The following is an 11,557-nucleotide window of genomic DNA, read 5'->3' as shown; positions in this document are numbered from 1 at the left end:
CGATCCAGTCCATTACATAGCCTTTACCTTGAAGCTTAGGGTTATTAGAATGATGACATAATTTTTTCAAGTGTACAGCCACTTGTATCTCGCATTAGTAATTGGTCTATAACCTAAGTTCTGAATGTCAGTTTGGACATGCATGTCGATTGTCACAGAAATAGAAACATGTCGGTTTTAGTCTTGTATAGTTTCATGAGAATTCTATAAAATCATAGAACTTTATTATATCGGTCCCTTTTTCCTTGCAATAAAATTAGCGGCCATTTTAAATCATTCTGGACATGCATGTCGATTTCATTTTAACTCACCAATTCAAGTTCATTTCTAATTTCCAAATTCAAGTTCATTTCAAGTCATCAAATCAAGTTCAGTTCAAATTTTGAAAATCCATTTTCCCTTCTTTTCAGAGAAAAAGCGAAGGTGTCTCTGGATTGAAAATTCATTTTCCTTTCTAAAATGTATATAATAACTTATAAGTATATTTCAATAATATAAAATATAAGAAAAAACCACCCTGGTCATTAATTTCATAACTAAAGTACATTGTAATGTAAGAATATAATATATTGATAGAAATTTAAAATATTTTCTAATAAAAAATAATTAGTCATTTATATGAAAAAAATATCATTAATCGGTAGATCGAGCAAGGATAACTCATATATATATATAATTAGAAGCTAATGTGCATATATGATAAAAAAAATTTCCTAAAAATGTAGATTTTTCCTATTTCTAGAAGAGTTTTTAATAATAAAATAAAATAATTACTTTAAAAAATAAAATTTTCCTATTCTCTCTCTCTCTCTCTCTCTCTCTCGGGGTCGATTTAAGATATATGGGGTCGATTTATCACTGTCCTTGATTTAATGGAAATGATAAATGTGCAGTGTACGTGGCAATCAGGTCCTTTGAATCCTTCCCATGTGAAGTACTGCAGCTGGCTGTCTGTTCCTAGTAAAAAAAAAAAAAGGAGGCACACATATCACCTCCCTTAGTTTAATTCAAAAAAGTACTTCTAATTTTAAAACTACGAGTCCATTAAAAAAAAAAAAAAAAAAGGAGGCACACATATCACCATCTCCATCCAAACCAATGCACATAGTAGGGCTGCTATTTTATACCTTATGCGAAGATGGGATGGGGCCCACCATTTTACACCTTATGTTTGGATGTGGTGGGCCAACCACCTACACCCTACACCCAACCCCATGCATAGGGTATGGCTCACCATCATGTTTTTTTTTATGGTGAGCCTACCATTTTTACACATGTTTTGACGAGTGGGGCTACCATCTTTACCCAAACCTTTATCAGGGTGGGGCACACACACCACTTTTTATATGTGTGCATGCATTTAGCATTGAGAAATGGTGTAGGTGGAGACCACTTTTCAATCAGCTCCAATTTTTTTTTTTTAAAGATTCAATGATCTCCAATTATCTCATTCTCTTTTGCTTTACAACTAGTAACAAGGCATGTGCGGTTCATAAACACAAGATGAAAAATTAAATTAAATTAACACTTGGAAATGGGTAAAGAAAGGCATAGGCAATGTAAAAAAAATATGCTTCTTCTTTTTAAGTCTGGGTAAAGTTGGCGTTAAGAAAAATCATCACTGAACTACCTGATTTGCAACCATTTTGCGCCGAGTAAAAGATGTAATAATGAGTTTTTTGAGGTATCCAAAGAGACACTTAGGGCCTGTTTGACAACCATAAGAAAAAAATATTCCATGGAATATTTGCGGGCTCAATTGTAGGAGATGTGCAGAGACCGAGCTAGAGGGAGACACTTGAGAAGGTAAGAGTGGAGAGAGCATGAGGGAAACTCGAAAAAATACCCTCCTTAAAATTGAGCTTTTCATACCCCCTCAGCCCTGGCCTCTTAATTCTTAAGACTCCGTACCTTTCTCATCTCTCACAACTAGGGGTGCAACTTGGGCGGGCTCAACCCGAACCCGACGGGTTCAACCCGGAAAAAAGTCGGGTTGGGTTGAGTTCGGGTTGAGATCAGGTCGGATTTGGGTTCGGGTTGAGGGTTTGGGCAACCCGACCCGAGTCAACCCGACATTTTTAATAAAAAAAAAAAAAATTAAGCTTAAAATCCCGGGTTGAACTCGTGTTGGGTCCGGTTCGGGTTGGCAAAAAGGGTTCCTCGGGTCGGGTCGGGTTGAACTTCGTCTGGACTCGGGTCGGGTTCGGGTTGGCTCGCAACTTGCCTCACAAATATTCCACGGCAACATTTTTTTTGCATGGTTACCAAACATGCCCTTATAGTATATGCATTACCCAATTTTTTAGAATGACACTCTTACCACTACTTTGCCCTATTCTAATTTGTCGTTAGAGACTCTTGTAAATTTACACAACTCCCAAAAGGGAATGTTCTCCATAGCCCATTAGGATAGCAAACCGGGCTTTATTTTATCATCAGATAGGCTTTTCCATCGTTCACGTTGCGGGTGTTGGTCAATTCTTGGGAATTCGGGTTGAGCTTTTCCAGTAAGAAAAGGGAAATGATATCACCACTACCATATTTTGATGATCACATTCCTCACTTTATTAAAAAAAAAAACTTATGGCCAGCACCATAGGATGATCCAAACCGTCCATTAGATGGGCCACAGCCTAAATAGGTTGTGCCCAAAAAATCATTTCCAAAGTTGATCCTAACCCTCCGATCTATAGAGGGACTGAATATTAGAGGGTTGATCCTAACCCTCTATAGATCGGAGGGTTAGGATCAACCTATGGAAATGATTTTGAGGGCACAACTTATTTAGGCAAATGGAAGGTTTGGATCATCCTATGGTGCGGGCCATACCGTACTTTTAATAAAATGAGGAGTGCCATCATCAAAATGCGGTAGTTTGATATCATTTCCCTACAAAAAAAATGTAAAACAAGACAAAGAGGAGCTAGAGAGAGACTATTTCTTTTTTTTTTTGTTTCGTTCTGCTTTTTTTGTTAAAAGAGCAGCTTCACCCCCAATAGAAAAAACTCTAAGCATATTTCGCAAACCAAATGGATGATTTGGAAGTTTGAATCTATTAAATATTGAGAAATTATATTGAGCCTAAACTAAGTGGGTTGCAGCCTTTTGTCTTCGTTGCGTATGAGTTATGACTTTTTCTTGTCTTCTCGTTTCTGGGTCTTTGTTTTTTCCATAGTTACTTCAGCTTAGAGAGTGTTTCGTACTTAGATCACATCAGTCAGTTTCTCATATAAAATAATCAATCTTAACTAAACCTTCAGACCAAATCTTCCAATATTTTATCTCTCTTTGATACTTAACAACATGGCTTTGGTTATTAATTCATATGGAGGCTTCATAAGCTCATGCTGCACAACATAATACTGCTTTTTCCATGTTCTTTCTGAAAAGCAACTTTTCATTTAGTGCAAACCATAAAAGAAAGAATGCCCAAAACCTCATGCCAGAACTTGAAAACTCACCCAAATGCAAAAATGAGTTCAACCAGGACTGACCCAGGAAGGTTTTTATTGACTCGAGCGAGTTTTTATAAACTCGACGAGTCAATGATTGACCCAGTGAGTTTTTTGAGCAATGAAAAAAGTTATATCCCAAATTTGTTCAAATGGAAAAATACTACAAAAGATTCTCAATTTTGTTCACAGAGAAAGTGAATGCTATTCCATGAGGAATTAAGATTTATACATGTTCTATGTGATATTTTTGAATTCCTAGAAAAGAAAGATAAAGAACCACCAATAGAACAATAGCATTTGAGTTCAAATCACAGCTCCCTTTTGGTTGGTTGGACAATAATTAATCCATGCTTTAATCTTTCATGAACTTTTCTCAACCACCACCAGTGATTTCTTTACCTCCTTTCCCCAAGCAGAATGCAAGTATGTAACAGTAAAATTCAACTTCATGGGAGTTTGTCATTAGTATCTTGCTGAGCTGCAATTGCTTTCCAAGCTTGTACACACTGTTCTTCAGTTACAGGCTCATTTATCTCGACAATCCCGACCTGGAGGATGCGACTCGAACTACCAAAGGACTGGTTACCTGTAATCTCCTGTTCTTCCATGAGAATGATCCGAATACATATCCCTTCGACGGAGCAACCACTCTGAAATTAACTGTGAAGCTAATCTTCTGACCATAGTTGTTGAAAATTAAAAGTTTCGGAGCCACGGTTACAATGATTCCTTTAGGAGGAGATATCACTGCTCTGTAAATACTTCTGGGTTTCCCCACATTGGTCACAGTTCGAGTAACCAGGTAGTTATGTTTAAGATCAGGTAATGTGATCGACGGATAATTGAGGCCCAAAGCTGTATGGGAAGATTGATTACATACACTGTCATCACCTGTAACTAGACGTAAGGACTTCTCATCATAGCCAATTGAGCAGAGAAAATCTTTGTAATCTGTGGGTTCGGCATCATATATAAGACCAGGATTTAGGACTCTTGTGGGCCTTATGAATCCAGAGCCATAATCAAATGGATTTCCCAATCTTCCTTCCGGGTCTGCTTTGATGGCGTTCCCGTTCTTATCCAATGTGGTCGCTGCATTTTTCGTTTGCATTCTCAGTTTCTTGAGAAGAAGGTTTGGTTATGGATAGTATATTAAAAACTTGATTGAGTTTTCATACTCAACTCAACTCAACTCAACAATGCCTTTGTCCCAAACTAGTTGCTTGAGAAGAAGGTTTGGTTATGGATAGTATATTAAAAACTTGATTGAGTTTTCATAAACTTAAAAAATCATGCTGTTAAATAAAACTTGATGGACTCAAAATTTTCAATTTATACTGGACTGAGTTCCCACTCGCCTACACTTTGAACCCTCACAGAATCCAAGTCAAGTTTCATGTTTTTAGACCATGACATAAAATTAGACTCTGCATATTGTAAAACTAGGAGATTGTACCTGTTGTCATGATTGCCGACTTGATTGCCGAAGGAGACCAGGATGGGTATACAGCTTTTATCAAGGCTGCTATTCCTGTTACGTGCGGACAAGCCATGGAAGTTCCAGATAGAATGTTGAAGTTCACTTTCCTTACTGCCGGAGACCAAGCTGCTAATATATTCAGTCCTGGTGCCGCAACATCAGGCTACAAAAACAGATTTATCACAAAAGCCATTCAAATCAAAATTCAATACCTTTTGATTTCAACTATTTCTCAATTTTTACATACTAACACCAAAAGCTCTTCTAGACCTGTGTGAGACCTAACATACCTTCAAAATCTCTGGTGTCAATGCATTGGGACCCTTAGAAGAGAATGCTGTTACATGAGGGGCTGGTTGAGATCCTAGTACAGTCTTCGCAGGATAGATAAGTGACCGTGGTTTCCTGAAAACAGTTATAAGTTAGCACGCACACACATTAGGAAAGTAGCGTTCAAATGTACAGTTAGAGAGACAGACCCAAACCTCGTGTGGTTAATATAGGATAGAATTCTGTCACCAATCTCCTTTCCAACGATAGTCGCAGGAATTACGAAAGGAATAGCAACATGGTCATCTTGTTCATCTATCAGAATCATCCCAACTCCACCAGCTTCTTTCACTATTTTGCTCTTTTCTAGCTTAGACTCTGAAGAACTCTCGGCATGGCGGCAAACCAAAACCTTGCCTCTAACCTTGGCACTGTTCAAGGAGCTCTCTAAGCAGTAGCTGCAAAAAGCAAAATCAATAACCAAGATCAGGATTATAATTCTATCTTACCTGTCAATAGTCATAGAATCGTAAGTGTAAACTAACTACCCTGCTCACCTGGATTGGTAAGGTGTGAAATATCCAGCGTGGGCGACGGAAGCATCAATGATCCTTACAGAAGAATTCATCTTGAAGAGAGTGAGGCTTTCACCCTATTTTAAGGTAGAAAACATTCAGAATCGTGAAATTTCACAAATCCATGCAGGGCATTGGCAAATCCATAGTTGTCAACCTGTGACTCATCTCGTGACTCTATTTCTTAATTTTATGACTCGTGACTCGTAAGAGTTTTTGACAATAACATAAATTTAATTGGAAAAATCTATAATTATAGATCAAAAGATGAAGCATGTAAAAAAATATAACTCAATAGTACATAGATAAAGCACTAAGCCAAAAAGATAAATAACTATATGCTTGTAACTCGAATGCACAAAAATAATTAAGTTCTAAGTTCTAACTTCCAAGTTTACAACCATCAAAACAATAAAGCCCACGCCAATGACTCAACTCGACTCGTAAGAGTCTTATTTTTTCGAGTTGACTCGTAAGAGTCTTCAACATAGGCGAGTCACCCATGCGACTCGCCTTAAAAGCCCAGCGACTCGACTCGACTCGACTTGACTCAGGAGTTGACTCGTACGACTCATAAGAGTTTGACAACTATGGGCAAATCATTTGAGTAATAGAAACCAATTAATTCACCGTGAAGTTAGTGGCATTCCCAAGTATGATATCAGATGTGAAATCTCTATCTGTCGAGGTAGCAGCGACTGTCATCATCCATGGTGCGAGATTAGTGGCAGAGCCTTGGTCACCAGCATTTCCAACAGACGAAACAACAAGAATTCCATGGCTAGCAGCATGGAATGAACCCACCGAGATTGCGTCATTTAAATAATCTCCCTGAGGGAAGTCGGGGCCTAACGAAAGAGACAATATATCGACACCATCTTTAATTGCATCATCAAAGGCAGCTAATAAATCTGCATCATAACAACCCGAGTCCCAACAAGTCTTGTAGACTGCAATCCTAGCCATGGGTGCTCCACCTCTTGCTCCTCCGGCTGCCAACCCGTTAAAATTCATGTTATTTACATATCTACCAGCGGCTGTTGAAGCTGTGTGGCTACCATGGCCAGAGCTGTCCCTTGGGGATGTAAATTTCACCACCTTATCTGAATTGGTCATGAATTCACTGTTTAATTCTTCAGCGTCATAGCCGTTCATATAATACCTTGCTCCTATCACTTTCCTGTGTAAAGTAAACAAGGAAGAGGAAATTACCATGCTTAGAAATCTCTATGGTATGTATCTAGAATCTAGAGCTGTAAATTTACTTAATCAAACCTGTTGCAAGATGAAACATTGAATGCCTCTCCTGTTTGACATTCTCCTTTCCATCTAGAAGGGACTGGAGGCATATGTAGATCGCTGAAACTAGAGGATTCTGGCCATATTCCTGAATAAATGGTTCTCAAATCAGTTAAAAATTTCAAGTAGAACTAAAATTCGATTTAAGAGTTTCTAACTGAACTATCAGAAAATATTCTAAATTAGTAAAATAGGTATTTAAGAGTCGAACCATTCAGGAAACCAGAAAGCCTGGTCATATGTATAAATCCATCAAAGAGCAGTCCTACCATCAATTTAATAGATTAAAAGGAATACTTCAAATATATGAATATTATAAAAGCAACAGAAATACTTCTTTCTTCTCGTAGGTTAGCTGGGCTCGACCCCTACCAGTTCATTAATAGAAGAAAATGATCACAAATGAGTAAAATATGTCCTGTTACAGTCAAAATGATAGGGAGAAGCTCAGGGAGGAAAGCCTCAGCTCTATAAGATGGAAGAGTGAATATCAGATTTTGCATTTATTCTCACTAAGCATGTGAAACCATACATCTGATTTTTCCACAAGAGAGTTTGGACATTGTGTAGAAATTGCATTTGATGAGAGACATGGTTGTTAATAGGAGTGTCATGTAACTAGGTAAGGCCCTGTTTGTTTAAGATTATGCCAACCGATTGTGAGCCAAAAACCAATCATTGGATTCAAAATTACATTTAATTTTAAATCCAATAATCTGTTTGAGACTCACAATCGGTTGGCCCAATCTAAAACGAAAAGGGCATTAGCAATGAACTAATCAGGAAACCATAAAACCTAGTCATGCATATAAATGAACAAAGAGCTCTGTCAGAATCAGACCATTTTGATAGTATGAAATATTGTCATATTAAACAATAAAAAACTCTGCAGATTCTAAGGGCTTCAAGAAAAAACAGAAATCAGTTAGATATACACACAAATATGTACACGGCACTATAGATGGGCGTCAACCAAAGAACCATGTAAGTACTGAATCAGTAAAGAAAACCAGCTCACTTGCATATATGAATCAGAGGGGTTTGCTATATAAAGTAGGAGTTCTCATCATCCTTAGCTATCGAAAGATCTCTGCAACCGCAAAAAACCATTCAAATGAATAGAGATCCCCTACATATAGGAATTACATAGGAATCACATAGATGGGAGAGGATTGTGAGTATTTAACTATTTATAAATCCAGAAATTCTGGTAATATACATGTATTGAGCAACAATCCTGCTACAAACAAATAAAGTAAATTAAAAAGAAAAATAATGTCATATTTGTCGACCATAAGCATCTCTGTGACTACTAAAACTATTTATATAAAAACAGATTTAGAAAAGAAAAAATAAATGATATTCCCTCCATAAAATTCAAAGGACCAAGTATTGAAACACACAGATGGACTCAATGTATAAATGAGTTAAAAACCTGAGCTCCAATCAAACAAATTTAGTAGAATAGAAACTATCATTCAAATATCTCTACAACTGCTAAAACCATTCAACCAAGAAGCAGAAACTCCTCTTCATACCGAAATTAAACATGAATAACATAGAACCACTATACATTTATAAAATTTCATAATAAAAGGCCTTCAAGATAGCTATCCAACCTGTATCAATGAAACCAATGATAACATTAACTTGGTTCTTGGTAGAGAATCCCGGAATTTCCATTGCTTCGTCGTTCATAAGACCCATGAAATCCCATGAATGAGTAGTATGTAACCTCCTTTTCCAATTCGGAAATACCGAAACCACACCAGGCATCTCTGCGAATTGAATTTCCAAATTTTGGGAACAAAAATAAAATAATAAACATTTAGACTCGGAAAAAAAAAAGATAATAAGCAACTTACTAGCCATTGCTAAGGCTTTCTCTTCTGTCAACTTGGCTGCAAATCCTCTAAAACCATGTCGGTAAGTATAAACATGGGACTCCAGAGCTTTTTCAATACTGTTGAAAACAGAGTTCAAGTAAATAAATAAGTAAACCATGAAAAAGAAAACCCATTTCCTAAAAAAATCTCCGCCAATTCAGTTAATCATATCTGACCTTCCTTCATGAACAGTAGTAAGCATTTGGTGATTTTGACTCAAAATCTCATCTGGGTTATCACTGGTTTTTTTCCCCATGTAAACTATATATACCTGCTAACACCAGAGGCCAAAAAAATGGCAAAAAAGAACAGAGTGAAAACTATAGATAGATTCAAATAACCCAACCCAGAAACATTCAGATATCACTAATCTAGTGAAGCAGAAATTCACCTGAGAAGAGAAACAGTAACTGATTTCTGCAACAAGAATACAAAGCCACAAACATTGATTGTAGCCAGCCATTTCCAGAGAGAGAGAGAGAGAGAGTTGGGATTTAAATAAGGAAAACAGGGGGAGATTGTTGATGACCCTATTTGTGTTGTCCCCAGGCCTAAAAGTGTGAAGCTTTTTCGAGGCCCTTTGGAACAACTAACCACAAACCCAACTTCCCCTCAATCCAGGAGGCCGTTAAATATTGAGAAGTTCTAAGAAAAAAACAAATAGAAGAGGATAACCATTTTTTTCATGACAAGAAAATCCTTGTGTTTTTTTATGAAATGACAAATACACCATATCCTAATGCATCTGGCATCCTTACACAGTAAGTGTCTTGTCTAGGTTTTTTTTTTATTTTTTTGGGTTGGGCGCAGTGATAAATTCACCCCCTTCAAAGAAGCATACACCCCCTTGTTAACAGAAATCGTTTAAGTTTTAAAGACCAGAAAGGGGATGTATTCTTCTTTCAGGGGTGAGTTTTATCACTGCCCTAGTCATCTGTCAGAGGAATGCTTCTAGGAGGAAAAATGGCATCATTGTCTGAATTTTGAGTTCTTTTTTGGGTTATTTACTGTTGGACATTTGAAAAAATGACGAGAAAATGTTGACTTTTGAAAAAATTCTAAGAAATGCTATTTTATTAAAAAAAAAATTTTTTAGGACGAAAATACCCCTAACCTTACTTTATCTTTCTCTTCTTTATTTTTACACTTTTTTGCTTTTACTTTTAAGTTTTACATTTTCATTTCTAGGTTTTACTCCGACCCTTTTTGTATGAAACAGCTCATTTTCCAGCGATAGAAGCCTTCTTTTCCGGCAAAACATCTTCATTTCTCCGGCATATGCCCATTTGTCTTGAGAGGGTAGAAGGAGTTCTCTAGAGACGCCCCTTTCTCATTTTATTTTTCCTCCGAATATCCAAAATCTCATTATCTTTGTAAGTATTTCTCCTTTTCTATTTTGTAATCCTATAACTATGATTTGTTATTGGACATATTTTTGCCTCTCTCAGTTGCCCAAAGAGCTCTCACTAGGCAAAAGGATAGTGGAAGCCAAAATGGTACTCGCACGGGTTATTTTATAGCCAAAAAATAGGTTACTTAAAGCTAAAAATATATAACTCGAATCCAAAATCGATAGCTCAAACCCACAAAGTGATAGTCGAAGCCAAAATAATAAGCAAGGTACTCGAAGCAAAATGTAAGTTATTTGAAGGCAAAAATGATAGTTGAAGCCCAAAAAATACTAGTTGAGGCCAAAAAAAAGTTACTCGAAGCCAAAAATGATAGTCGAAGCAAAAGAAAAATGATAGTCAAAGCCAAAAAAAAATTTCCTTAAGCCAAAAAACAAATTACTCAAAGCCAGAAAAAGTTACTTGAAGCAAAAAAAAAGTTCGTTGAAGCCAAAAAAAATAAAACGAAGATAAAAAAAAATTTAGTCGAAGCCAAAACGTGTTAGTCAAAGCGAAAAAAGAAGTTTGTCGAAGCCCAAAACGTGATAGTCGAAGCTAAAATATATTAGTTAAAGACGAAAAAAGTTCCAAATGTTACTGGAATTCAAAAGTTTTAGTCGCAGCAAAAAACATGTTAGTCGAAGCAAAAAAACCAGTTATTCGAAACCCTAAAAAATTTAGTCGAAGCGAAAAACACAACGGCGAATGTTACAGGAAACACATTTTTCACTTCGACCAAGTGATTTTTGGCTTCGACCAAGTAAATTTTGGCTTCGAATATCCTGTTTTGGATTCGAGTACCTGTTTTTGCGTTGAAAAGAAGAGGGGGAGATCTCGAAACCCTTTTTGAGAAAGATTTGACGAGGCAGAAGGCTGATGGGTCCAATTTTGTGCATTTCAAGCAAAAAAAACCTTTGAATACCCTAAAAAAATATGAGAGAGAGAGAGAGAGAGATGATGTTAGATGGAGTTTTGAAAAAAAAATAGAAATATAGAGAGAGAAGGAGAATGAGATTTCAGGCTTACCTTCTTACATATTGCCGGAGAAAAGAGTAGGTTTCGCCGAAGGATAAGCACTTCGACTAAGTTAAAAGCAGGGTAAAAGTAAAACTGTAAAAAGAAGAAGGGAAATGTACTGAGGGGCATTTTGGTGCTAAAATTTTAATTTTTTATAAATCAGCATTTATTCGCTTTTTCTCAACAA

General features: G+C 36.7%; 1 protein-coding gene across 1 annotated transcript; it reads right to left on the bottom strand.

Moving 5' to 3' along the window:
- Positions 1–3,574: 3,574 nt before the first annotated feature.
- LOC143850837 (subtilisin-like serine-protease S) lies at positions 3,575–9,927 on the bottom strand. Its single transcript, XM_077360105.1, has 11 exons — positions 9,357–9,927; positions 9,142–9,236; positions 8,945–9,042; positions 8,699–8,857; positions 7,056–7,167; positions 6,411–6,960; positions 5,763–5,857; positions 5,421–5,663; positions 5,226–5,340; positions 4,912–5,098; positions 3,575–4,547 (listed from the first exon to the last, which is right to left on the bottom strand). Exons 1-11 carry the CDS (start codon positions 9,426–9,428, stop codon positions 3,985–3,987), a joined length of 2,289 nt encoding a protein of 762 aa, XP_077216220.1. The 5' UTR covers positions 9,429–9,927; the 3' UTR covers positions 3,575–3,984.
- Positions 9,928–11,557: the final 1,630 nt, after the last annotated feature.

Source organism: Tasmannia lanceolata, unplaced genomic scaffold (genome assembly GCF_043159265.1).
Source record: "Tasmannia lanceolata isolate RefF3 unplaced genomic scaffold, GAP_Taslan_0.1 ptg000003l, whole genome shotgun sequence".
NCBI lineage: Eukaryota > Viridiplantae > Streptophyta > Magnoliopsida > Canellales > Winteraceae > Tasmannia > Tasmannia lanceolata.
The sequence above is the reverse complement of the archived record's forward strand: the minus strand, read 5'-3'. Positions and strand labels throughout refer to the sequence as shown.

Bases quoted from the DNA above. Each gene is read 5' to 3' on its own strand.
- LOC143850837 (XM_077360105.1), bottom strand. From the start codon at position 9,428: ATGGCTGGCTACAATCAATGTTTGTGGCTTTGTATTCTTGTTGCAGAA. The intron at 9,043-9,141 runs GTCAGATATGAT...TGTTTTCAACAG, and splicing joins ACTACTGTTCATGAAGGAAG to TATTGAAAAAGCTCTGGAGT. The intron at 5,341-5,420 runs GTTTGGGTCTGT...AACTGTTTTCAG, and splicing joins TCCTATATTAACCACACGAG to GAAACCACGGTCACTTATCT.